The 27,614-nt window shown below is 45.7% G+C and overlaps 1 protein-coding gene and 1 long non-coding RNA gene across 4 annotated transcripts in view; one reads left to right on the top strand and one right to left on the bottom strand.

Moving 5' to 3' along the window:
• Positions 1–3,270: 3,270 nt before the first annotated feature.
• On the bottom strand, positions 3,271–15,959 carry LOC143442536 (uncharacterized). Its single transcript, XR_013110781.1, has 3 exons — positions 15,832–15,959; positions 5,631–5,701; positions 3,271–5,208 (listed from the first exon to the last, which is right to left on the bottom strand). It is a non-coding gene; the product is annotated as an uncharacterized LOC143442536 (long non-coding RNA).
• A 9,751-nt stretch (positions 15,960–25,710) lies between these two features.
• Positions 25,711–27,614, top strand: part of Rnf130 (ring finger protein 130) — a 104,380-nt gene continuing 102,476 nt past the window's right edge. For 2 of the 3 annotated variants that reach the window (XM_034505627.2, XM_034505624.2), the window contains exon 1: positions 25,712–26,056. In XM_034505627.2, the coding sequence (XP_034361518.1) occupies positions 25,810–26,056 (247 nt within the window). In that variant the 5' untranslated portion in view covers positions 25,712–25,809. Of the gene's footprint in view, positions 26,057–27,614 lie in introns of all 3 variants that reach the window. The other variant, XM_034505625.2, reaches the window with a different exon arrangement.

Raw genomic sequence — 27,614 nt, 5'->3', positions numbered from 1 at the left:
GCTGGAAGGAATTATTTAAGATGTTGAAATAGGGGTTGGAGAGATTGTTTGGCAGTTAAGAACACTGACTGCTCTTCCAGAGGTCCTGAGTTCTGTTCCCAGCAACCACAAGGTAGCTCACAACCATCTATTATGGGATCTGATGCCCTCTTCTGGCACGCAGGTGTACATGTAGATAGAGCACTCATAAAACAAAGTTTAAAAAAAAGATGCTGAAATACCTAAATACATAGAAAAACCAAAATACGCATAATACAATATAACAAATTGTCTATTTTGTGTGTGGGGTATAGTGATGGTGGTGGTGGTGGTGTGTGTATGTGCATCTGGAGGCCAGAGGTAGACATTGGTGGTTTTCTTCAGTCACTCTCCACCTTAGTTTTTTGCAACAATCTCTCACTGAACCTATAGCTCATTGATACAGCTAAACTGCTGAGGAAAGGCCCAGGGATCAGCCTGTCACCCGCCACTCCCCTTCCCAGTACTTGGGTTACAGAATGATTGCTCTCTCCAGCTTTCCCATGAGTGCTGGAAATCCATTCTCAGGCCTTCAGGCCTTTACCTATCGCGCCATCTTCCAGCTCTCCCTCCCAAGATCTATTTTTATGACTGTGTCGGTTTGAAAGACAAATATAATCTTTGACTGGAAAAGCTGCTCACTTGTATCTTAAGACTACATCTCCTGAGCCCCTAACAATCTCATGGCCTAAGGCACCATATCTCCCTATGAGTCAGAGCTGCCTGTGGAGGGCAGTTCACTTCACCCGGTTTGTAAGCGCATGCTCACTGCAACCTAAGGAGTCATGTGACTTAAGAGAGAAAACACAATGTTCACAAAGGAAAATCAAGACTTTTTATCAAAGAAGGTGTGTGTGTGTGTTTTTCCAATAGTCAAGAGTACATTTTGAGAAATGCTTCCTTAGGAGATTTCTCACTGTGTAGACACCACCACGTAGTCACACAAAAACAGATGGTCAAGGTCCACCGTCCAACCCAAGATGTGTGAGCCACTGCTGCTGACATACACAAAACAAACAGCAAATGTTTTTTATACAAGAAGAAATAAATGTGGGCTGCAGAGATGGCTCTGTTGGTAAGAGACAGCCTCTTCTTGCTCTTTCAGACTCTAGCCATGGAGATGGCGCAGCTGAAGAGCCTCTTACTGCAACTCTATGAGAAGCAGAGTTTAGACCCTAACATCCACATAAAAGCTGAGCAGGAGACATTGGATGGCGGTAGTTCACACCTTTCTTTCATCCCAGCACTCAGGAGGCAGAGGCAGGCAGATCTCTGTGAGTCTGAGGCCAGCCTGGACTACAGGAGTGAGTTCTAGGACAGCCAGGGCTATACAGTGTAACCCTTTCTGGAAAAAGACACAAAAAGAAAAAAAAAAAAGAAGAAGAAGAAGAAGAAGAAGAAAGAAAAGAAGAAGAAGAAGAAGAAGAAGAAGAAGAAGAAGAAGAAGAAGAAGAAGAAGAAGAAGAAGAAGAAGAAGAAGGAGGAGGAGGAGGAGGCTGGGCCTGGCAGATCAGGTCCTAGCACTGGGAAAAATAAACCTAGGTCCCACCCCTAACTAAGAAGCTATTTGCAATTGATAGATACCTGCAGGGAAAATCACTTTTCTTTAATGGAATATCACTGGGTATTTCAACCACACTCTGGGTCAGGCCCCATGCCCAGAAGTAGTTTGGCCAACACAAAATGGACTCTATGTGTCTTTGAAGGGGTTTGTTTGTTTTGTGCACTGTGTTTTGTTTTGATTTCTTATTTTGTTTGTTTGAAACAGGGTTTCTCTGTGTAGCCCTAGGTGTCCTGAAACTTACTCTGTAGACCAGGCTGGCCTTGAACTCACAGGGATCCAGCTACCTCTGCCTTCTAAGTGCGGGGATTAAAGGTGTATGCCACCACTGCCCAGCTTCCAGTCGTAACTTTGTGAGGGTGTTCATAATTGTGGCCACCTGAAAGTCATTCTGCATGTCGTTAACTGTAGTACAGAGAAAAGTCTTGGGCAGGCAGACCACAGGTAGTTTGGACAGGTGAAACTGAGAAGGCTGCAGCCTGCCCTATTGTCATGTTCTTCATCTCTGGGTGGCCAGGGGGGAATAAAACATGCCCACAAAACACCAAAGCTATCAACACCTGGGTCTTGGATTCCTCCCCCCCGCCCCACAGCTGTGTGAGTGGATAAAATGCTGTGTTCACAAGACAGCTGGTCTGCGATTCTAAAGTAGATGCACTAAGAGAACAGTGACAGCTGTGCGTGTGTACACACATGAGCCAAACCGTCTACCAGAATAGCTGACGTGTGATATATACGCACGTATGATATTTTCCAGAAAACAGGAAAGGACAAGAAAGAAAACAAGATATAGAAGATCAGAGCGGTGAAACAGAAAGAGGGCAGAGTGGGAGGAGGGAGGGAGAGAGAGAGAGAGACAGAGAGAGACAGAGAGAGAGAGAGAGAGAGAGAGAGAGAGAGAGACAGAGAGAGAGAGAGAGAGAGAGAGAGAGAGAGAGAGAGAGAGAAAGAGAGAAGAAACAAGAAGGGGCAGCAATAGAGAAGGGAAGAGGCTTTCCTCATGGCCCAGGATAGCACTAGGCAGTGGCCACAGTGCAATGAGAATGTCCACCCAGAGCCCAGCCTGAGTGCATGCAGCCCGCTCCTTCATAAGGTAAACGTGGGCATATTAGCCAGTGTAACAAAAGGGTGGTTCCATCTTCCAGCCAGGGACCTAGGTAAACCTAGTTAGCCTTGGCATTTCCTTGTTGACCAGTTCAATCTGGGATTGTTGGGTAGGTATCAAAACTGCCTGAGGATTGCTTCTGTTATACAGAAGAGAGAAGGCTTTTTTTCTCTACCTCTCTAGCAGGAACGAGGATGAGTCCTGGCTAGTGCCTGGCTTACAGCAGTGGGAGGGCAAAGCCTGGGGCCAAAGCCAGTGAGTGCATGAACTGGATGTGCAGCTACCAGTCTGGAGCCTTTCCTGCTGCTGGATTTCCTTCTCAAGTGAGTCAGTCCAAGGCAGGTCTTTGGTTACTTTTAGCCCCAAGCATCATAACAGATGACTAATAAGTCTCCTTTCAGCCTAAGTTGCTGCTGGGGAGTGTTCTAAGGTCTTTTCTCCAGTGTGTGGGTACTGGAGAGATTCCTGACTCTGGGCCTAGGATCAGAGCAAGCCACCTCCAGACGGGGGGTGGGGGTGGGGGTGGGGGTGTTATTATTTTCTATACTCATATCTACACCATTATGCTTACAGAGACACCCCAAATACCCACCCTTCTGTCTTACTCGGCCACAAAGTCAGAATTCCCACAACATCTCTTTAACCCTTGTTCTGTACTAGGCACACCTCACAGGAAGGACTCTGGAAACAGAGTGGCTTAGTCTGGTTTTTGTTACTATAGCAGAATATCACAGAATGGATAATTTACAAAGAACAGAAATTTATCTCTCATGGTTCAGAAGGCTGGGAAGTCCAATATTAAAGGGCCAACATGTGGCAAGCCTTCTTGCTGGGTCATAACCTAACAGAGAGGATAGCAACAGATGCACAAACAGCAGCAGGGTAAAGGCAACATAACACCAAGGTAGCTGACCTCATTTTTCTAATTATTCACTCTCAAGGCATGCAGCCTACTCCAGGAGATAATGACCTTATTCTGTCATTTCTTAAAGGGCCAATCCCCTGTACCATCAGAGTAACAATTAAATTTCAATATGAGTTTTGGAAGAGACATTCAAACTATAGCATAATCATTAGAAGATTATTATAAACCAGCCAAATGGAAGAGATGTGTAGGGCAAAGTCTTGGGACAGAAATGTAGAGTTTCTATGCCCCTTCTGTGGATGACCCCTACCAGTTTTATTGATGTGTTCACCAACCTGTAAACTCTCTGGACCTGCAATTTAAGGATTCTTTACATTTTTTTCATTTCATTTTATTTTATTATTGTTTTTGAGATTATAACATTTCTTTTCCTTTGTCTCCTTTCAGACCCTCCCATATACCCTACTTTGCTCTCTTTCAAATTCATGGCATCTCCTTTCATTAATTGTTATTATATGCATACATGTATGTTTATATACATACATATATTCCTAAATATAACCTGCTCAGTCTGAATAGTGTTACTTGCATGTATGTGTTTAGGGATGACCATTTGCTATTGGACAACCAATTGGTGTGCTCTTCCCTGGGGAAGACTATTTCAGCATCCCTTAGGTGCCTGTAGTCTTTGTGTATAGCTGAGATCTACTCAAGGTGAGGATTTTTTAAGGCAGTTTCCTTGCACAGGCCTGAATAATTGGCCATTGGTGAATAACTCAGTGTCCAGCCTCTCTCCTTTCCTTGAGACCTTTGGTCATTATATTGAATAGTCCAGTTCACCTAGCACAAAGTTCCTTTGCTATACAACTCCCATGTAAAGTTGTCTACAGGGCTACCTGCTATTGATCTAGTTAGCATACAAAAGATGCTACTATCTGAAAGAAATCCTCAAGGTTTTAAGATTTGTGCCCTGTGGGGAGCCAACAGAAGGCGGCCATCATCCTTGCAGCCATCTTGAGTCATATACCCTGACAACAGACTTGATTACAATAGCCTACAACAGCTGACCACACTCTAACATCTTGCTTTAGATACTCAGGATCTTTCCTTGGGTGTGTGAGATTTAAAGGTGTGTGACTTAAGGGCATGACTTAGAGATCAGATTTAGAGACAAGACCTAAGGGCATGATTAAAGGTGTGACTTAAAGGTGTGGCTTAGAAGTGAGACATATAAAAGGCTAGAGGCAGAAAGAAGAACAGAGTACCAGACAACATAGTACAGTACAACTTGGAGTAGGAATTAGGCACTTGGAGGATTATTAGGTATTAGGCACTTAGCACTTGGAAGAAGTAACTTAGAACTTGGAGGCACTAGGGACTAGGAACTAGGGACTAGGAACTCAAGACTAGGGACTTGGAGAGAAGAGAGACTGGAGAATAAACGGGATTGAATCACACTCTGTCTGGTCTCCATTCTTCAAGTCCGTTCTCACTCTCTCTCTTGCTGAACCCCGACCTGCAGACTGGAGCAGCTTGGGGCAGTGCACGCTCTAATAGTTTAGTCCCCAAGGCTTTTGGCAGTGTGGGTTCCAACACTGACAGAGCGGTCCCCGACATTTTGGCCTCCAAGTGTGGGGCAGCTCCGGCTGCGACAGTGCCCTGTGAACAAAGACCAGATACTTAGTTTTAAGTTTGTTTTGTTTAATTCAATCACACCACTCAGTCTCACTCCACAGTGCAATGTCAAGGTTTCTCTACTTTGCAGAGTAAGCATGTCTCCTATAGAAACTGGGAGAGGTGGTGCACACGAAATCCCAGCATGGAGCAAGTGGAGGCAAAGGGAGTTTACAGGTAAGGAAAGAAAGATGGTTATGATGTACAGAACATTGAAAGAGCCTGTTGGGATGGAGCGGGGAGGCCACTGAGGGACTTAGCATGCTTCCAGCTGGTGGCTGAGAGTATGAGCTTGGGGTTCCTTCTGAATGTAGACATCTATAACAGAGGGTTGGTTGCACAGTGTCCAGAGACTCAGGGTGCATAACAAGGAGTCCTGGGCAGCTAGTTTTTGAATATGTTCTTACCGCTGCTTCGTTAATCAGCCCATACCATGGAGTCCTGTTCCCTCTCAATCTTCAATTTCAATTGAAGTTCCCTAGAAAGCAAATTTATTGTTTCTGTGGTTGTTGTGCTGAGTATCAAACCTAACACATGTGAGAAACAGATCGGCTCATGCCGATGGCCAGCACTGCATGAAGCCTGCCATGTTATGAAACTCTGAGTACATGCCTGTTTGCCCAGCCCCTGGACACTCGTGAGATTTGACTAGCACACTCTTTTCTACAGTCAGATTATGAATTAGCCAAGAGTGTGAGGTTGTGAGGTCAAGCTCCCACCAACAGAATGAGACATAGTCTCCCTTGTTAAAAACAAAGTGGACTCCCACCCTGGAGTTCTTGCTCACCCGATTTGGGTTGTGGCACACCCTTTTTGCAATAGGAAATTTTCTTACCATTACCTTGAATTTGTTTGTGTTCCTTTGTGCAACACCAAGAATATTCTTTTCCAACATATAATAAACAAATGCTCTACCATTGAGCTACACTTCCAAACTCACTACATCAGATTTTTTCTCTTTTCTTTCCCTTAAAAACAACAACAAAGAAATAAAAACAAACAAACAAAAAAAAACCAGGTTCTTATAGGCATAAATTTTTCTCAACCTACTTTAATAAGGGTTCAACCTCCCCTCTAGCCTACCATCCATTAGAGGTTGTGGAAAAGAAAGGTTATTAGGACATGGGGAAGCAGACCTGTTTAGACATAGTTCTTTGGTTCAATTCCAATCTTCATTGTTCTCAGTCCAGTACACTAGCAAACACCAAACATGATTCAGCAGCTGTAGACCAGTCCACTCGGTGGACACCACACACAAACCAGCAACAGCTGTTCAATCCAGAAGAAACCCTGAGGCTTGCCAACCTGCCTGAGTCCGAGGAAGCAGCAAGAAGCCTCAAGAATCTCACAAGAAGTTCTTAGGCAAGTTTCTGTCTATGGAGTCACCACAAGCAGTGCTCAACAGGCAATGTAAGGTGAACCAATACATGCATGCTGTCAGTCAGGGGAGCGGCCCCTGTGGCTACTTACCCTGATTCTTACATGTTGGCAGGCCTTTTAGTCTGCTCACACAATCTAAAAGTCTCGCCTCTATCTCCCTGGCTAGCCATTGACTGTACAGTAATTCTTTATTACCAATCAAAGTCAGCTGGAGGCAGGGACCCTCAGCATCTGGAAGCTCGGCTTTTGGGAAGCCGAATTAAGACAAAGCATTAGAACCAATTCCCAACACCAATGCTGAAGCTCCCACTGAATGTGGAGTCATGGTTATATTCCTTCTAAACATCACATGTCCCTTCTTGGGTCTGCTATAGCAAAATATCCTTTTACTTGCGTCTGTTTCAGCAAACATCATTTGACATAACTGATTTTCCAAAGAAACTAGAAATTTCTACTCAGGCTCTTGTCATGAAGTGTTGAGAGCTGCTCTGCCCCACACTTGGGGGCCAAAATGTCTCAGACCGTTCTGTCAATGTTGGAACCTGCACTGCCAAAAGCCTTGGGGACTAAACTGTTAGAGCCTACACTGCCCCAAGCTGCTCAGGTCTGCGGGTCGGGTCGGGGTTCAGCAAGAGAGAGAGAACGGATGAGGAATAGAGACCAGACAGAGTGTGATTCAATCCCGTTTATTCTTCAGTCTCTCTTCTTCTCTCCAAGTCCCAAGTCTTGAGTTCCTAGTCCCTAGTTCCTAGTCCCTAGTGCCTCCAAGTTCCAAGTTCTTTCTTCCAAGTTCTCAATACTTAATAATCACTAACTCCAAGTTGTTCTCTCCTAATGCTTAATTCCTACTCCCAAGTTGTAGTCTCTGTAGAGTCTGATTCTGTTTCCTCTTCTGTCTGCCTCTCGTCTTTTATATGTCTCACTTCTAAGCCACGCCTCTAAGTCACTCCTTTAATCATGCCCTTAGGTCTTGTCTCTAAATCTGATCTCTAAGTCACACCCTTAAGTCACACACCTTTAACTCTCACACACCCAAGGGAAAATCCTGGGTATCTAAAGCAAGATGTTATCAGAGTGTGCTCAGCTGTTGTAGGCTATTGTAATCACGTCTCTTATCAGGGTATATGGCTCAAGATGGCTGCAAGGATGGTGGTGGCCTTCTGTCGGCTCCCCACAATGAAGTCCAGTCTAGCGTTGAATACAAGCCTTCTGAGTGAATGGGTACAGGCAAGTGCCATTCCCCTTGATATGGCAAAGGAATTTTTGTTGTTTCCTTTGGACCTGACAAAAAGGTCACTTGTTTATTAAAATGGTTAGATTCAATAGAGATTTCAAATGTGTAGATCAAATTTTAATAAAAGTAAATTATCACAGAGCTCTGTTACAGTTTGAATCCTAAATGTACACCACAGGCCATGTATTCCAGGTTCGAGCCCCACGGCTGGTGCTGATGCAGGGGAATCTGGGATCCCCTCTTAGTCTCATTAATAAAAAGAATTCAAGAATGAACTCAAATGAAGGCTTAAGGACAATTTTATTAGAGCTTAAAAGGAAAAGCTATAAACCAAAAGCTGCCCAGAGGAGAAGAGGAGGAGAAGCAGCCATGATGTTTAAGCCGCCATGAAGGCCAGACATACAGTGGGAAGGCGGCCTCACGAAGGTGGGGGCGTATTTAGAGAAAAAGCAAGTAGGTCTAACATTAAAAAAGCATACTTAGGTTCTGGCTGGCATCTGAAAGAAGACAGAAAAAAGAAAGGAAAAGTTAGGCCTCTGACTCTGGCTTCAGAAAAGTGGACAGACCCAGCCAAACCTCAAGGTGGATAGTAGGGACCATAAGAATTGTAGGAGGGAAAAGTATTTCACTATAGGAAAAAGTATTCTGTCTGCCTGTTTAGCATAGCCTTCCTAGTGGTGACTGACATAGCCCAACTGAATGTCACCTAGGCCTTAGTTTCTATTCCCCTGACCAAAAGGAATCCTTTTCTTAAAGGACCTTCATTGTTACTTTAACATTTCCCCTGAAGAAATAACCCTAAAATCACATATGAACAAGGTCAGGGTTCAGAGCTCCCTGACAGGTTTGGCATCTGTGCCCTGTGGCAAGGATGTGGTTGCCAAGAGCCTCAGGGACATTTCTGGCTTTTAACCAAAGTAGAAACTGACTACTTTTCTTTGGGGCTTTTTCTTTTTTTTTTTTTACTCCAAACTGCCTCATCATTTTGACTTTGTCTTCAACACGTCCCACTCTCTGAACCCTAACTGCCATTATGAAATTGGGGTGATGGTGCATCTGGCTTCTTCCAGCTGAATGGAGGCATCAGATGTTGTAGTGGTGGGGTACCACTTCAGTGGTGCTGTCTAAAAGACCAATGGTGTATTAGTAGCTCCATTGTGTAACAGCCAGGTATAGGAAGGAAAGGAAGTCCTTGACTAGTGTGTGCATAGGGTTGTGAAGAGGTAAAAGCAAAAGTGATTAGCCTTACAAGTCCTAGCCAGGGAGCCAGGAGAAGCCAGAATGGAGGGCATGTTTAAAAATCAAAGTCAATTAGAATCTTTTGAGGAGCTCATAAGAGCCTCCATCTATTAGAGAAAAGTAACTGGATGTACCCAGGACAAAAGGCTGTGGTGCCTATTTAACATATCAAAGCAAACACTGGCCTCCAGGTTCTTCCTACACCCCTCAATCCCTATCTGTTACAGGGCCCTTCTAGCTGGTACACCCCACTCCCTACCCTGAACTCAGTCCTGGGAGCTGGGCTGCTCCTCCTATATAATCTTACCATTTTGGTTACCTGTTCCTTTTGTACATTTGGGCCTCCTGGATGCTGTACCTGTCTGTCCCCCTCTCTCTCCTTTCTCTTCCCTTCCCCCTCTCTCCACGTGGCACAGCTCAGTCTGGTCATGAACACTCTGAACTCTTCCAGATGTCTCTTTTACTAACTATGCTCTCCCACATACCAACAATAAGCTTTCTCTTCCACCATACCTAGAAACAGTTATGTTTTCTTTCTTCTCCTTTTTATTTCTCTCCCCTACCTCACCCCCCACCACCAGGATGTTTCCAGTTGTTGGAGTTCCTAGAACCAGTGTATGGTCCCTCCCAGATGACTTCTAAAGAAGGAGAGACAGGAAAAAAATTTTTTAGCCATTATTTGATTTTTAGTTAAAAGAATAAGAGGCCTGATTTTCTTGGCTTCAAGTAAGCCCTGCAGCATTGAAGGAAAGAAACCAAGGTCATGATGTCCTATATCTTGGGCAGCATTTTCCTTATCAGGAAGAAAAATCATTGGTGAGAAATGGTTGTCTAAATAATCTCTTAAAGCTTAATGTCTGGATGTGTGCTCCCCCTTGGACTGTTAAAGAAGCATACGCATCATGTTGGTTATATTTTCCTGTTGGGTTTTAAGTGGCCTGTTAGGTGGCCAAAAATGAACCATTTTCTCTGTCTTTGTTTTCCAGGGATCTGGCCCCAGGGTTGGTTGCTTGAGCTTGGGAGGAGCTTCTGGCTCTTCAGCCTTCCCTTTACCAGTGGCTCCATCTGTGTGAGGCTGAGTCAATGCCTTTGTGTGACACTGACTTTGCTTGGAAGCATTAAGGAATTTTTTTCCTGTGTTGATTTAGCAGAGTCCACTACTAGTAGGCTGAAGTACTAACGCTGGTTAGGGTCTACTCTACTCTTCCCTGAACAAGATGACAGATGGCCCACCAGAGTTACAGAATATTTTAATAGATGTTCCACAGTGCTCTGGGAGCCAGTTGACTTTGAGATTGACCTTGACGGGGCAAAATATTGTATTGTTTGTACCCTCCCCCATTTAATCTCTCATTTCTTCTGCCTTGAGTTTTGTTTTGTTCCTGAGATAGGACCTCATTTAGCCCAGGCTAGCCTCAAACTTCACTGAGGATGATCTAAATTTCAATCCCAACCCACCTCCTGACAGCTGGGATCACATTGGTTTTATGTAACACTGGGATCAAACCCAGGAATTTACACATGCAAGGGCTCTCTCCTAACTGAGTTACAGCCTCAGCCCATTGCCAGCCTTCCTTAAAATACTTATTTCAGAGCTATCTGAACCTGTGTTTCCTGCATTGCGATTCCTAAGAGCTCAACCACAGTCCTTTTTACTCCCACAGTTTGAGTTTGTGAGATGAATCCCATCTGAGAATATGCCAAGTCGACCCAAAAGAGATCAAGGCTGAGACAGAGACAGCCAGAGCCAGAGCCCAACTCTGATATTATCTTTGACTTCCTAGATAGTGTGTTCCTGGGGAAATTGCAGTTCCTTTTGGGCGTTCTTAGTCTCAGTGATAAAAAAGAAAATTAGAAATAGACTCAGAAGGAGATTCAAGGACAGCATCTAAACAGTACAGGTTAGGTGAAACGCTCAGCAGCTTTGAGGAGGCAAGACGGAGAAAAAGTCAGGCCTTTTAAATTAGCATTGTCAGCCCAAAGACCCCATCCCCACACCCTATCCACCTCCCAAATAGGGCAGCACTGGTAACATTGTCCTAAAAAAAGAGTTGAAACCAAGTTATATACAAGCATGCTGCAGCAAATGAAGAATTCCTATGGATATGGTTTTGTTTGTTTGTTTGTTTGTTTGTTTGTTTTTTACCTATCAGCTCTTTCTATTATAAACTTTTTGTTACAGACATTACAGATATTTTTCCCCCCAGTGAACTTACAAATCCTGAGATATAGAAAGTTTACACAGTGGTCTTACAAATCTTGAGGGTGATCATACTTTAACAAAAGTTTTAGAGCTATAGGAGAGGTAGGTGAGTACTTAAGAGAGTTAGATAAGACCAAGAACAGGTGTGAGCTGAGCGGCGGTAATCAATGTGAGGAATAGCTATTTTAAAGCACACGGTGTCTTTTTCTGGGCTGTTCTAGTTTGCTCTCTTTATCCCTGTCACAGAGTCAGGTGGCCAGCCTGACCCAGAACACAGACTTTGGAGGAAACTTTTAAACAGGCATGCTTGGTTCTGCAGACATGGGGCTGTAAGCAAACTCCAGAGCCAGCTTTTTAGTGGAGTAGAGCAGTGTGAGACAAGTCTTCAATACCCTCCGTACCCCAAAAAACATTTGGAGCTCTGTAAGACTGAATTTAGTGGTTAGGGGAAAGATGAGAGCAAGCAGACAGCAGAGAAGGCTCAGAGGTATGAGACTTCCAAGATATGAGACTTCCAAGAGCGAACAGAAGAACTTGGAGGTGAGGAGAGTGCCTTTGGACATTGGTATGCACAGTGGCAGTTTATACAATCTGTGAACTTGGAATTCAAGTGTGCCATTTTCTGGTCATTAAGAATGATTATCTAGTTTGTACTGGAGCCAAGCTGTTTGCTGTAAGACAGTGTGCCTTAATGGAATCTCTGAGGAGGAAAAGTGGCTAGAGAAGGGAGCTGAGGGAGAAGTCTCGATGAGTTAGAGACAGGGGTGAGCTGACAGAGCAGGCAGGAAAGACATACTTTGGAGGCAGAGTAAAGAGGAGGTAGGGAAGGCTTAGGGAAAGGGACCATGAACAGGATCTCTGCCAGATGGAGGATACCAATATCATAGAGGCCCAGGGAGGCATAGACAATCCGCCTAATGTACCTGCAGTACTTCTGTAGGGTAGACTCCAGCGAGCCAATGAGAGGGACAGAGACTGAGCAGGTGGCTCCTAAGGAGAAGTGAGGAGAGACAAGTGGTTTGCCATGGTTAGAGAGCAAGCTCCAGAAGGGAGCAAGGCACAGAGCAAGGAGTAGGAGGGGGCGGGCAGCCAGACACAGAATAAGGGGCTGACACTTAGAGGAATTGTTAGCAGGAATTCTGTCAGGAGGATTCCAATGTAGTGTCAGAAACAGAGAAGGTGACACATTAAAGGGTAACTGCTGCGGGACAAGAATTTCTATCCAGGGTGTCCCCAAGCTGACGGAGACTTGTTAGACAGATGGCTAGCATCTCAGTAGAGAGACATCTCTCCTTCACATGATGGAACAACCCAAGAGGACACAGGAAGGCTGCCTGATACACTGGCGTGGTTTTGTGCTAGGCTCCAGGCACCAAGAGAAACAGAGTAGTCAGCTCTGAGAGAGACGCTTACCAAGTAGGAGAAGAGAGAGTAGTTTGTTTTTAGAGCAGGCAGAGGAGCAGCGGCTGGAGAGACAGACTCTAAAATTTGATGTCGAATAGGGTGCGGGACAGGAGCCAGCAGAAGCAAGTTATCTGCACACGGGAGGGTCAAACACCCACAGTTTGGTTCAGTTATGAAGCCCCAGCCTTTGGGGAGGTCCAGTAACCCTCCTGGGTTTTAGCACCAACTATAAGCTATGGCACAAAGAAACTACTGAGCCAGACCATGCCATGAGCAGAATGAAAGATTTACTGGGGATCACTCACTGCCAAGGTCACCTTTGATGGCAGGTCAGAGAAAAGAGCAAAGTGACAGAAAAGCCAGCAATGGTTTTTATGACAGTCAGCAGGGTAAGGATCTTCGCTGATACAGGCTGCCCAGACTGAACTGCAAGCACTGGTCTGAGATAGTTGACCTTTGGGTGAAGGTTAAGGAAGGTTCCTGGAAGACTTCTGCTTCTTTAGTAAGCAGAAACCCACCTTCAGGCTTGTTTACCCAATGACAATCCTTCTGTTTACCCAGCCAGAGTCCTTCTGTTTGGTAGTTGTCACCATCATTGGGGGGTGGGTGTGGGAGGGGGGATGCTTTGGACCAGACAGGATGGAATACAGACAGCTTAAGAAAGGAAAAAGCACTCCCTAGAATGAAAGCGGCTAGTGTGTTGAGGAAAGAGTCCGAAGCCTCAAGCCTCAAGGTTTATGGTCTTTTAAACCCTCTTCCCTTTGTTTTATATTTCCCAGGGTTTTTTTTCTTTTTCTTTTTAATGGACATGCTCTGTTCAATAGATGATGCCAAGGGAAGGGAAGGGCTTCCAGTCTTCCTCTGTGAACTGACATGTTTTACATGTTAATCTCCATGTCTTTTTTTTTTTTTTCCCATCCAGTTCCTATTCTCTGGTCATACATGTGCCTGAGGTAAAAATAAGCCCCACACTTTACATAAAAGTCCCAATAAATTTTCCTCCTGACCAATCTGGAATTCCAGCAACTAAAATGGGCCCAATGATGACATGCCATTCAGTGTGCAGGCTCCAATTCTGCTCTGAGGCTCGCCCAGATCCCTTCCTCACTCAAAGCCAGAGAGACTTCAGGTCCTTCTTTGCTAAATTGAAACTGGCTTATTTTTCTAGGCTAGGCTTAATCTGGACATCTTATTAAACAGCATGGAAAACCCCCGGATGACAGAAACCAGATTCCAGGCTTAGGGGATCTCTCTCCTTTTAATTTGTTTGCTTGTAATCCACTTATATCAGTCAGGATTGCATTTTGATGCAATTAGCAGGAAATCTTTCACAGAGTGATTGAGACAGAGAAGTGCAAAAGAGGAGGGGTGGGGGCTGGTTCAGCATCTATTCTAAGAGACGTTTTCTCCGACCATGCAACTTCTCCCTTACTTCTGCACTGGTCTATGTAACAAGACTTTCAGCACTTTGAGGAAAACACCCAAGAAGCAAAGTTGAGGAGAAAAGACTTATCTTGGCTCATGGTTTCAGAGTTGTCAGTCCATGGGGGTGGGGTGTGTGTGTGTGTGTGTGGAAAGGATGTGGTAGAGCAGGCAGGAAATGAAGAAAGGAGGGAGCAACAAGGAGAGAGAGCAGGGGAGGGATGGTAGAGCAAGCCTACCCTGCAGCCTTTCTTCTGTCCTGCTTTCTTCATCCAGGCCCACAGCCTGTGGGTTGATACTGCCCACATCCAGAGCCACTTTTCCCTTAGGTAAGTCTCTATGGAGACATCTTGACAGACACACTGAGGGAAAGCTTTGCTAACCTCCTCGCTGCTTCTGCAGTCCACAAGTTGCTGCTCGTGATGCTCAGGTTCCACATGGTCCTGAGAAAGGAGTTGAGGCAACATCTCCCCTCCCAACTCTACGTGAGGTAGAACTTTGTAGGGACCAAACTGTGCCACTCCACAAGGGTGGGAATCGTTGATTGTTTGCTGAAATACTCTAAGTCCCAGAGCTACTGCTTCATAAACATGTGTTGAGTGAATGGGTAGATGGATGCTTATTCAGGAAGAGAGAGAGAGAGGAATTTTCATCTCCTATAGCCTGGAAAGCAGAATCAGTCTGGAAGAAGGGCTATGATGAGCCCCAGGTGACTCTAACAATGTCTGATGCCTTGGTGCCCAGACAGTTAAATAAGTGATCTCTTGACACCCCTCATGGGCCTTTACCCTTCACAAAAGTTTCTTGAAGGATTTTCCCCTGCATCTAATCAGATCTGAATACCTTGTCCACTCACCTTCATTAAGAGATCCTCACCCTCCAAAGTATGAGAAGATGTGTCCTCCAATTCTTACAAGTTCTCCCAGGCCAAAACTACTGGCAGAATTACTATTCAATCACAACCTGAGCAGATGCCATGGCCTGTCCCCTTCTGCCTTTAGTAAAGACAGTGAACATGAAACTGATACAGTTTTCACCATGGTTATGGATCAGACACTTTTCCATGTTCAGAAAAATGGCAGGTTTTCCTTTAACAGAAGTTTGGACAGTCAAACCAAATTTACATTTCTTTTTTCCCTTGAAGAGATGAAGCTAGAATCAACCACTACATGGAAAACAACAGAGAGGCCTCAGTACTATGGGTTGCAGTGTGCCTTCTACGTGCGCTAACCTTTAGAGAATTCTATAGGGGTTGGAGAGTTGGCTCAGCAATTAAAAGCCCTAGCTGCTCTTCAGGCAGACTCAGGTTTAATTCCAAACACCTACATGGCACTTCATAACCATCTGTAACTCCAGTTCTAGGGGATTCAACACTCTTTTCTGTCATATTTAGGTACCAGGTACACGCATGCACAGACATACATGCAGCCAAACACAATACAGATAAAAATACATTTAGAGAACTCTGGCTAGTATGGATTGCAAGGACCAACACCTGAAGTTGTCCCTCTGACCCTCAGATCTGAGGCATGCATATACCCAGACTCATGAACATATACAAAAGTAAAACATTTATCATTTAGGCCATCCAATTTAGAGGAGCTTGTTAGAGTGGCATAGCAGACTATAGTGCAGGTCTTTTGGGGCCTGTATATTACCAAGGGTCACTTGGGACCACCACCCGACTCTGCCAGCCTCAGACTTAATATCCATACATTAACCCTACCTTTGGTTCTCCCTTCTGCAATCTGATTGCTGTCATAGGCTCCTCAGTGCCTCTTGGGAAGTCATCAGAAGAGCAGTTTTCATCACTGCAAAACAGAACTTATTTGAAAAGATGAGAACAAGGCACCTAAAAAGTCCCTCCCAACCCCCAAATAAGCCGGACTATTTTTATTCACTGGTTTCCTTCCAGTGTCTGTTCACACGTGCAACTTACTTGATGCAGTGGCAACCAGATATTTTGCATTTCACTTTTGCACTCAACAGAAATGTCAGAAGCTCTCCATGTTGCTCCAGCTTCGTGATTTATTAATAGCCTCTAATCATCCTCAAATTTGTTGCACCATAATTTTCCTAACAGACAAACAAGCTTATTTCCAACTTTTTGTCCCTGTAGCAAACGCTGTAATCAACATGCTTGTGAACTGAGTTTGTTTGTTTGCTCTTGTATTGGAAAGTTAGTTTGGTGGTAGCCTGGACTCTGGTGGTCTCAGGGAGACTGTGCTGGGGCTGGCAGCTCACACTGTCCTGTGGTTCCTCCTAAGTCTCAAGGCTGCTGGTTATGGAAGAGCTTCTTGGTCCCAAGTATCAGACTCTCCATTGACCGTAAGTGACCTGGAAATTATGTGGTCCCCTTCCTGGATGATATCTTAGTATGGTTTCTGATGCTATAACTGAACACTACACACTGGGAAGTTTATAAAGAATAGTTTGTAGCCATGTAAGGTAACACAAATCTGGTTTCCCAGCATGTGGGAGACGGATGCAGGAAGAACAGGGGTTTAGGATCAGGTTCAACTAGAGCAAGTTCAGGGCTAGCCTGAGCTACACAAGACCCTGTTTCAAAAACTAAAGTCAGAGGCTGGGGAGATGACTCACTATGAAAAAGTTTGTCATGCAAGCATGAAGACCTGAGTTTGATTGAATAGATGCTGGAAAGTTCCACGTACCAGCTCAGTATCTAGGGAAGAGTCTTGCTGTTGAGACTCCACAGAATCCTCAGATAGCATTGGATATCACATGGGAAGCCAGAAGCCTGCCATCTTAGGTCTCTTTCTCAGGGTTACCTGTAGCTGCCCACGGCCACAAGTAAACTGGGTACACCTGAAAGGGGGGCTGGGAATTGAAGGGGGAAGGAGGGCGAGAAGAGATGAGGCCAAGACAAAGTTCTCTGATCAAGGCCCCAAGCTTTAATGTTCAGCTCTCAATTTAAAGGGGAAGACCCAACCCACAACCCCTCCTGGTTTCAGATGGGTGGGATAATCCATAGTCCGGTCCAGGTCACGGTCAGAGATGTCTCAAGGCAAGCCCAGGGGCAGTTCTGCTTCTGTGTTCCGGGCTGCCAAGGTGGGTAACTCCACCTAGATCCTATCACTTGACCTTGTTGTGGTAAACAAGGTCTCTCAGGCCTGCTCATGGTGGAGGGGAGAGTACAGTTACCAATGTAATCACCAAAGCCCTTCCCAAATTACCTCCCAAACATCCAAGTGTCATCAATATATGACTTTGGAGATGAAGTTTCTACATATAGGTCTTTTGGGTGACTCCTAAAACATGATAGATGATATGTCTAAAGAGAGAGGCTTACAACCCCACCTCTATTTCTGGAGTAAAGTAGCCAGATTTCACCTGGCAAGAAGTGAGGTCAGGGAGACCATGCATGCCAGCATCTGCCTGCATCAGATAAACTACCACTGTTTGTCTCACACCCATTGACTCATGCTGGCCCTGGTGGGGCAACTTCTCTGCCATCTCATACTCCCTGGGCAAGGCTGGCTGGTGGTCGAAGTATATCTGGCTTAGATCGAGAACTTCAGTGGGAAACCTGGAGGAATGCACTCATGACTTAGCTGAGCCGTGCAGCATTCTCACGAAGCTGCCCCCAGATTCCAGCTGCTCAGGTCCCCAGGTACAGGTCGGAGTGTCCTGTTCTCTCTGAGGCCAGTCCTGCTATCTTCCCTTTTAAGTAGAAGAGCAGCGGAGCAGCCTCCCCAAACAATCTTTTTTTGTACATGCTGACCAAATCTGTTTTTGTTGTTTATGTGCTGAAGGCCCCTTGGGTACAATAAATTCCCTGGTGGAGGAGCCATCAGAACCCTAAGGATGTCCACTTCAAGTCAGCCTAAGCGCCAACGGTCAGACAAGAAGGCCGGCTGGTGCAGGCTGGCTCCAGCCAGCTGTCACCTACTTGCTCTCTTAGCTCTTTGTGGCTCAATCATTCATCATTCCGACCAAAGGGATCTTGACAAAGGGCAAAGTGATGCCTTCGATTCTACTAAAAGGGCAGCCACCCTGGCAGCTCATCCCAGCTCAGCATCCCAGGGGAGGGATCAGGCCCAGGACCCACTCAAATTCCTGGACAGAGCTCAGTGTCAAGTCTCTGGCTTCCTGGACTGAGCCAAATGCAAGGAAATATAGTTCATCTGAATCTTGAGCCTGGCGCCAACCTGGTGGTGAGATGCAGGAGTACCCTGGGACCAGCCAGGATTAGGTTTGACATCCCTGGCCTTTACCTAAGCCTCATCTGCTGGGAAAAGAAGTTACTTCACTTGAGTTTTGATTTCCTCATCCAACTATCCTCTGGAGAATTAAATTCTACTCTACTACACACAACAGGCTCCAAATCTGACCTCAACCTTCCTCTGCTCACCTTGCCCTCTTGATCTTTTGCTACTACCTCTCAAGTGCTGGGATTACAGGTGTTGTACCACCATGTCTAATTTATGAGGTGCTGGTGATCAAGCCTAGGGCTTCCTGCATATTGGGTGAGCACTCTACCAACTGAGCTACATCCCAGCCCATCTATTTATACAAGTATTTATATCTCACCTGACCAAAGCCATAGTGTCCAGTATGGCCTGTGAGCCCTGGGCTTGTGGGACAGGTCAATGTGACAGGCTATCCCTCTGCACTCCACCATGTGGCTTCCCTAAAAAGACTCTAGCAGGAAAGGAAAGGAGGCTAGCTTCCTTCCTCTAGACCATCCACTTAGAGGTAAGGGAAGTCTGGACCACTTCCTTTTTTTCTGAGGTTCCTGGCATATGAAAAATAAAGAAGGTTATGGTAATTATGATACCAGTGTTTAAACAGAAAAAAAATACAAGGCACCTATTTGTTGGCAAACTAATTGCAGAACTCAATGTTTCTTGGTAAATTTTGAGTGGTGCAGTCCTTGGCTAAAAACAAGCTTAAAGCCTCAGTGTGTGTGTGTGTGTGTGTGTGTGTGTGTGTGTGTGCGCGTGCGCGCACACGTGTGCATGTGTGTGAGTGCCTATTCTTGTGAGTGGTGAGGACCTGTGTGCTCATGTGCATATGGCAGCCAAAGGTCAACACCAGGTCTTATTCTAGGAGGTGCCCATCTTTTTTATGACACAAGATTTCCCACTGGAGAACGGTGAGCTAAGTTCTTTTTATAAAAGACCGTTTCTATAGTGATGGAAAATAGATTAAGCTGCCATCAAACAATTCATGCAAAAATGAAAACCATGTAAAGATAGAGCATTTACGACCAAACAGTAATGACCATGGCTAAATTAAAGTAGCAAGTTGCCATTTAAAAAGCCTTCAGATAGTGGCCATTTTTTTTTATTAAGTAATATTAAATTTTGGAGAGAATCACTGCTATGTGAATTTTTCTTGGAAAGACATACACAAAAATGGATCAACACGGCGTACCACATTGATCAACAACAAAACAAAGAAAAGTTCCACACAAGTCTAGCTTGGGGAAGTCATATGCTTACTGAGCTTGCTTACGGGAGCTGTAGTGAGGGCTATTCACAGGAGTGTGGGTGACCCCAAAACATCAGTGTTAATAAAGTCTCATTGGAGCACTGGTAGTGCCCTTATAGCTATGGAGATGAAGTCCCCCCTCAAGTTAACTTCCCATTCTATAAACTCCAGGATCTTTCAAAGCCAGCTATAGCTATGGCAGAATTACATACAAAAGTTTTGATGTGGCCACATCTTAAGCTTTATTTTGCACGCAGGATCGAGTTAGTTATCACCAGAAAGGAGTTCACCAAAATGCACTGTGGTTAAATATGCCTTAAATAAACTACTTGGGGGCCAGTCTTCCAAAGTTTGAGCCAACACTAGCTCTTAGTTGTATTGAACTGACTTACCTTTGCCCGCCGTGGATCATTACTCTGCTGGCTGTGATGGTCACAGAGACCCCCACATTCCTTCTATGAGAAAAGTCAACAGGTGCCTCCTTGGCCTCTTCTGGTGATCACAGCTGCTTTAATTAAAGTGGTAATGGCTGTTATACTTAGAGGGCAGCATTCCACAACAACTGATGACACAAATATGTTGTGGATTTTCTATAATTGTCCCCTGGTTAACAGGATGGCTCCTGGTACCCAAGTGTGCACTGATGCACCCCGAGCACTCAGGTTGCCTTGTTCTAGGACTTCAGACTCACCTGACCATGACCCAGATCTTTCCAAAGTCCTTGTTCTTTTAGCAACAAGTCATGAGGAAATGTGCTGGCTAGTGCTTATGGGTTGCAGAAGCTCATCATCAGATTAGAACCTGTTAAAACTAGAGGGGCCAGGAACCTTATCTCTATTTCATAGAGGGATGCTGACCCTGAGATAATGAGACAAGCAGATTCCAACCAGTTGACCTGTGGCCAAACACATATTTGAAACACTGGTTTTTATATAAATCACCCTGAAAAATAAGGAAGAAATAAAGGGAGAGGGAAAGAAGGAGCATGCAGAATTCTGAGAACATCCTAGTTCTTAGGGACTGTCAATTTCCATGGTGTAAATGTTGCCCCAATATCATGGTCAATTTCAGGGTACCAATGATTTAACAATTGGCCCTCTAAATTCCTGAACACTTAACAAAAGGATCTAGCGTACCACTGATGTGAGCCCAGGCCTGGGTGTCTCTCTCTTGCTCCCACTCTTTTCTATCGGTTGTCCTATATTTTGACTTTTATAAAAATCAATTTTGGAATTTCACTATGTTCAGGTCCCATTTAATTATTACTCAAATAATTTTCTTAAAGAATCCTTCCTCCCTTCTCCCTTCTTTTTACTCCCCCATGTGCTTTCTTTTCCTTTGTGATTGGGATAGAATCTAGGGTCTCTTCAGTGTTGGCCAAGTGGATGATACCTAACAACAGGTGATAAGGCTATCATTGAAAACCAAATCACTCACTGCAAAGGGGAAGATAACACTGAAATGGGCATTCTAAAACCAGATGTGGCGGCACACCTGTAATCCCAATATTTGGGAAGTAGAAGCCAGAGGGTCAAAAGTTCCAGGTCATCTTCAGCTACATAAAGAGTTCCAGGCCAGCCTGGGCTATAGGAGACTTTTTTTTTTTTTTTTAAAGTACTGGACCTCAAGGTATATATATAGTCTTGAATCTTGAGTCACTCTCCTGCCTTAGATCTGGAGTGCTGAGACTATAGCTGCAAACTACTACATCTGGCTAAAATGAATGAGAATGCCCTGCTCCCACTCCTAAATGCACTTCCATAGGTTCATATGCTTCAGTACTTGGTTACTAGTTGCTAGAACTGTTTGGGAAGGATCAAGAAGTATGGCCTTTTTGGAGGAGGCGTGTCAATAGTGGGTATGGACTTTCAGGTTTCAAAAGCCCATACCACTTCTAGTTAGTTTTCTCTGCCTCCTACTTTCAGATGAAGATATAAGTTCTCTCTCTCTCTCTCTCTTTTTTTTTTCTTTTTGGTTTTTCGAGACAGGGTTTCTCTGTGTAGCCCTGGCTGTCCTGGAACTCACTCTGTAGACCAGGCTGGCCTCAAACTCAGAAATCCACCTGCCTCTGCCTCCCAAGTGTTAGGATTAAAGGTGTGTGCCACAACTGCCCGGCATAAGTTCTCAAATAAGGCTGCAGAGACATGCCTGCCTGTCCGATGCTATGCTCCCTGCCATGATGACCATGGATTCTAATCTTCTGGAATCGTGATCCCCAATAAATGTTTCCTTCTGTAAGTTACCTAGAACATGGTGTTTTATCACAGCAATAGAAAAGTAATTAAGACAGTATGTGTTGGATCTGATGGCTCAAAGACTGGACTCTGGGACCCTAAAGCCTGTCTCTGTGAAGCTATTATAGGAACCAGACATGCCTGTTCACATCATTCACAAAGAGGAGAGAGTGAATCTGGGTGAATACACTAGCATTAGAAGCAGTTCCTACATGGCTCTGCATTAGGGGTATAGGCCACCTGTAGCACCCTAGTGATTGGACGAGCCATAGAACACACTTCCAGCAAGCCTGCTTTATAGTATTGGACCAGTTTCTGTAATAATTTATCCTTGGTCATAGTTTGGGGATAAAATGTGATCAGTAAGATCAGTGGAGGACTCTAACATGGAGACAGAAAAGAGAGAATCGAGTTGGGATAAAGGGAAGATAGCTAAGAAAAGATAGTGGTACTTCTGCCAAAGGTAAGTACACCCCTGCCCTGCAACTCTAAAGCACACACTCTCGGGGATACAAGACAGCAACACCCAAACCTGCTGACACAGTGCATTTTCTGTTGCTATGTTATATTACCTGAAATTGGGAAGTTGATAAAGGCTGGATATGTGTTTGACTTATGCTTCTGAAGGCAGGGAGGTCCAAGATCATGGCACCATTTGTGGAGGGCCTTCTTGCTGTATCTTATCATGGTTGAAGGTATCACGGGGAAGATCAGAGCCAGCAAACCAGAGATAGGAGAATAACCAGAAAAGACCTTGCCTCAAACAACATACAAGGCACGGACAGACATTCATGGTTGACTTCTGACCTCCACTTGCTTTTATAACTAAGTCATTCCTCAGTAACTCATTGGTCCATTACTCCACAAATCCATAAATAGATCGATCTATTCATGAGCCAGCACCCTTCTGACCCAATGACCTTCAAATACCATCACCATATGACCTTGAGATTACATCACCTCACTTAAATGTTTGGGAATGAATATTCAAGCCATAACAAATAGGCTGTAGCGGCATAGCTCTGCTTGGTGGCAGAGCAATTGTCTTGCATCAGTAAGGCCACAGGCTCAAAGTCCAGAAGCACACGGAGAGGAGGACAGCAAGGAGGTGTGTCAGCATAGAAACAAAACAGATTTCCCAACACCTCTGTTTTTCATAGTCCCAAGAGAAAAATCAATAACTATGCACATGAATAGGAAAATGGATAAATCAATAGTGGAATACTACACAGGAAATTTTTAAAAATGACTAAATTAAAATGACAGAAAATGAATTTAAGACATAACATTAGGAAAAGAAACCAGATACCAATGAGTATGTGCTGTGTGGTTCCATTTATGTAAATCAAACTAATCTTTAGCCACAGGAATTAAGAATACCGGGGTGTTCGTCATGAGGCGTCCAGAGAGATTTTTAGGGTTTTAATGCTGTTCTCTGTTTTGTTCTGGTTATTACAAAAGGGCTCTCACCTTGGAAACATTCACTGGGTGCACATACAAGAGGTTACATCCCTTAGGAACCACATGTGTGTGCTTGTTTACTGTCTGTGTGGCTGTGTTCATGCCATGGTACACGTGTGGAGGTCAGAGGGCAACCATGAGTGTCTGTCCTTGCCTTCTATGTTGTTTGAAGCAAGGTCTTTTCTGGTTATTCTATCTCCACCTCCCATCTTCCCATAGAAACTCTGGGATTACAGACATGTGTTACCATGTCTGGCTTTATGTGAGTTCTGGGGTTCAGAACTTAGTTTCTCACGTTTCCACAGTAATCACTTTACCCCAGAGCCACCTTCCCAGCTCTCCCTTGTTACATTTCAACATAGACATTAATAACTGTAAAGACCCAGGGTAATGCTGGAAAGACAGAAGACATTCACAACCCAGTATTACTGAATAATTAAAAAGTACATAGCACTAGACAATACAAATGTGGCAAGAACACAAAGAAAAGACACATTAAGTACATTAGAGTGGTTGTCTGTGGGGCAGAAAATCAGACTAGGAGTCGTGGTAAAAGTAAACATGCTGATAGTAAAATAAGAGCCAGGTTTTCTAGGGCCAATCGGGATCATTGAGAAATTTTAAGAAAACAAAAGAGGAAGCACAAGAGAAAGAAGAGATGTTGAGGAGGTTATGGAGGAAGAGAAGGAGGAGGCGGGGTTTGAAAATCTGGACAATCCTTTGAGAATTTCAGCGTTGCCCATGGGTACATGCTTAGGCTTTGACCCCTGGAGTCCCCCAAGCACTGTTCAGTGAGTCTTACACACATGACCTTACACACCTAGAGGTAGTAAGTAGATCAGATCCTGACAGACTGAAGTTCTTAAGAGAATAAGACCTGGGAAGGTGGTAGCTGAGATCTTAGTGGAGCTCTGGGAAGAAGGGAATTTGACATGGGACATACAGGTGGTTGAGGCATTCTTAAGAACTGAGAAATGGGAAGAGAGACAGGTAAAGAGGTTTAAGAGACAGAGAAAGTGGTAGAGACAGAGAAATGGCCCCGTCAAGGTGGGCATGAGGGTAGCTCACTAACAGGCAACTGAGGGCTCCATTCAGACTTCAGCCCACATCCTCCAGGAGACCTCCCACACCCAAGTACCCCAAACACTATATTCCTATTTACTATATACTTTTATACCAGTGGTTCTCAACCATCCTAATGCTGGGACCCTTTAATACAGTGCCTCATGTTGTAGTGACCCCCAACCATAAAATTATTTTCGTTGCTATTTCTTTATTCTGCCCTGGTTTTGTAGTTTTGTAGCGTGTGTGCATGTGTGTGTGTGTGTGTGTGTGTGTGTGTGTGTGTGTGTGTGATTCTGCAGAATCACTTCTTGCTGAGGGCATAAGCACCCCACACACTAAAAACCCTTGCTGCTAAGGGCAAGAACTAGGGGCCTTAAGCATTTTTAGCAAAGAGAGGATAAACCAACAAATGGGAGGGGAAGAGGAGATTTTCTTACTAGAGAAAGCCCCATGCAGGCTCTGAACATAGCCTGTGACTTTTTGGCTGGCAACTCCAGGGTCTCATCCTGAGAATAGGTACCATGGTCCACTTCATCCAGTGAGAAGAGGCCCAATTACAGAAGAAACAGAGGAGAGCCCTTGTTAAATGTTGCGGGTACTGTATCATTTTACAGAAAGGAGACGAGCATCTGTGGATTTGGGTATGCTGGGGGAGTGGGGGTGGGGGAAGAGGACAATACCAACCTTATGAAGTTTTCATCTGTCTCTAACAGACCTTGTTGACCACTGAGATGCCTTATTGGGTCCAAGTCTACTGGGCCCCAAACGCAAGACACCCTCCAGACCGATGTCAATTATTATTATACAGCATACAATCAACCCAGTGGAAAGGTTAGCTTTCAAAGACATTTAATTTAAAACCTTAACGTTTAGCTTAGTTTCTTTTAGTCATATCTCCAGCATCTCTATAGGTTCTTGGAAAGCTTCACAGACCCAGGTCATAGCGGGCTATAAAGCCCGGGGCAGTTCACTGAGCCCGGTGCCAGCAAGCAGGTGACTGGATCGCTCCTGGCTCTCGTGCCGGAGGGCGGGAGCAGGCAGCGCCTTGTGCGCATGCGTAGTGGACGGGGTTGCGCTTCGGGCTTGCGCGTTGCCAATCAGCTGGAGGGAATGGGGCGGCGGCGGGCACGCGCCTGAGGAGGCATCGCCGACACTCCCGAAGCAGTCCGGACCGCTCCTTCCCACCCACTTCAAGTACCCTCAGTGGCTCCGTCCGCAGGCCTGGTCCCTCGGCATTCGAGCTGCCCTGACAGCACACGGCCTGACGCACTGTTCTCCCCCTGAGAGACCCACGGGCGCGTACTCGCGCGCGGGCCGCGGACGTGAGGGCCGCGAACGACAGAGCCACGGCGCCGAGGGCCGTGCTCGTGCCCGGCTCGTCGTGAAGCGCGCGCGCGCTCCCGCCGCAGCCCGGGCCGCGCCCGCCCCGCCTCTCAGCACCGGCCCCGGAGCCCGGTCCGCGAGCGGCGGCGACGGCGGCCGGAGGGACCATGAGCGGCGCTGCGCGGGCGGGCCCGGCCCGGCTCGCGGCGCTGGCCCTGCTGACCTGCAGCCTGTGGCCGACGCGAGCGGACAACGCGAGCCAGGAGTACTACACGGCGCTCATCAACGTGACGGTGCAGGAGCCCGGCCGCGGCACCCCGCTCACGTTCCGCATCGACCGCGGGCGCTACGGGCTCGACTCACCCAAGGCCGAGGTCCGCGGCCAGGTGCTGGCACCACTGCCCATCCACGGAGGTGAGGCCGGAGCGGAAGCTCGAGGCCGGGCGGGGGTCGCGAGGGCGGCGTGGCCGAGTGTCTGCGCGCCGTTCGACCGCCGGCCCAGGGGGATCGAGGTCCCCGCGCTGTGGAGCCTGGCCTGCTCCCCGCTGGGGAAAGAGGCTCCAGAAACCCTGCAGTATTTCCCCCTAAAATTAAAAGGGAGCGAGACTTAGAACGTCCTCCTCTTTTTCATTTAGGTAGCTTGTTTACTGGAGGGCATTGGAATGCGAGTTTGCAGGGACAGTTGAGACAAAGGAGGTGGTGCAGGGGCGCAGAACTAGTTCATGGTGGACGAGATGCTTAACCTGTATTTTGGAATCGGCAGGTTTGTTCCTGAAATTCCACGGATTTAACCCTGCAGTGAATCACTAGAGATGAGAGCCCCCTGCCTTTCCTACTTCACCGCCCCTCCTCAACGTCAAAACGTGCTGGGTACCCCCCCTCCCAACACACCCCCCCCCCCCCGTAGTGGCTAAGGGGTCCCTGTTGCTTTTGGCTTTCTCTGGCCCCGGTAGTTTTGTTGTCATGAAACGCTAGAGATTTTCACATTATAAGGAATGTGAGAGTAGCTGAACTAGTATCCAAGTCTTTGGTCACGGATGCCCATCCAGAGGGAAAGAGGGAAAGTGGTCAGGAATCATCTTTGAAGCCATTTGGTTTAGCCTTGGCGTTCCCCTTGTGTATGCCGGCTGTGCATACTTAATGATTTGGTGTAAACTCCTGTTAATTAGTGGTAGTGATTTAAAGGACATTTCTCCATGGAGTGTGATATTAGGGGGCTTTGGCAGGCTGGACTTTGGGGAGATGTCTCTTCTATACCTTCCCATTCTCACCTTACAATTTGGAGAGGATTAAAAAACAAAACTGCTGTTCGTGTTCAGATGACTTAATCTAGGCAATCTTTGGGGTAATGGTGTTTGCTTTTATAGTCTAAAATATTAAAATATGCTCTCTGAGCTCGGTATTTGTATAACACATATTAATGCTGTTGTTGAGGCATGTTGGCTTGGGGGGGGTAAGGCTTTTACTGTTGCCTTTCTTCAACTTAGACTGGGCTCTTAAACCCTCCTTTTTACACCAGTGACTAAACGCTTATGGTGTATTTCTTATTCCGCTAGGTTAGAAGCAGCACTTAAAGTCCCTATTTGACCATAGAAACAGTTTTTTCTTTGCTCCATTCAATAAATATTTGCTGCCTGCTCTGTGCCAGTCACTGTGGTTGGGACATGTAATGTTGCCAAACTATGGCAGTAACAATGCTACACTATTTTCTGGTGGGGACGAGAACCGTGAGGGTCATGTGGAAGGGGAGGAAGAGGAAGAGAGAGGCAAGCTACTCTGCAGAAAGAGCTGTGAAGTGTTGTGAAATCTGTGGTTTGCTCTCTGGTCTTGGCTCCCCTAGGCAACCCGGTCCACCACCCTCATTTAAGATGCTGTACTCCAAAGTGTTTCCAGTGCCACTCTCTGTTGCTTGTCTTCACCCCTAAATTAAGTCCCATGGATAATGCTTGTAGGAGTCCAGCAGGAAGGTTTG

This window comes from Arvicanthis niloticus, chromosome 6, assembly GCF_011762505.2.
Source record: "Arvicanthis niloticus isolate mArvNil1 chromosome 6, mArvNil1.pat.X, whole genome shotgun sequence".
Classification (NCBI taxonomy): Eukaryota; Metazoa; Chordata; class Mammalia; order Rodentia; family Muridae; genus Arvicanthis; species Arvicanthis niloticus.
The sequence above is the reverse complement of the archived record's forward strand: the minus strand, read 5'-3'. Positions and strand labels throughout refer to the sequence as shown.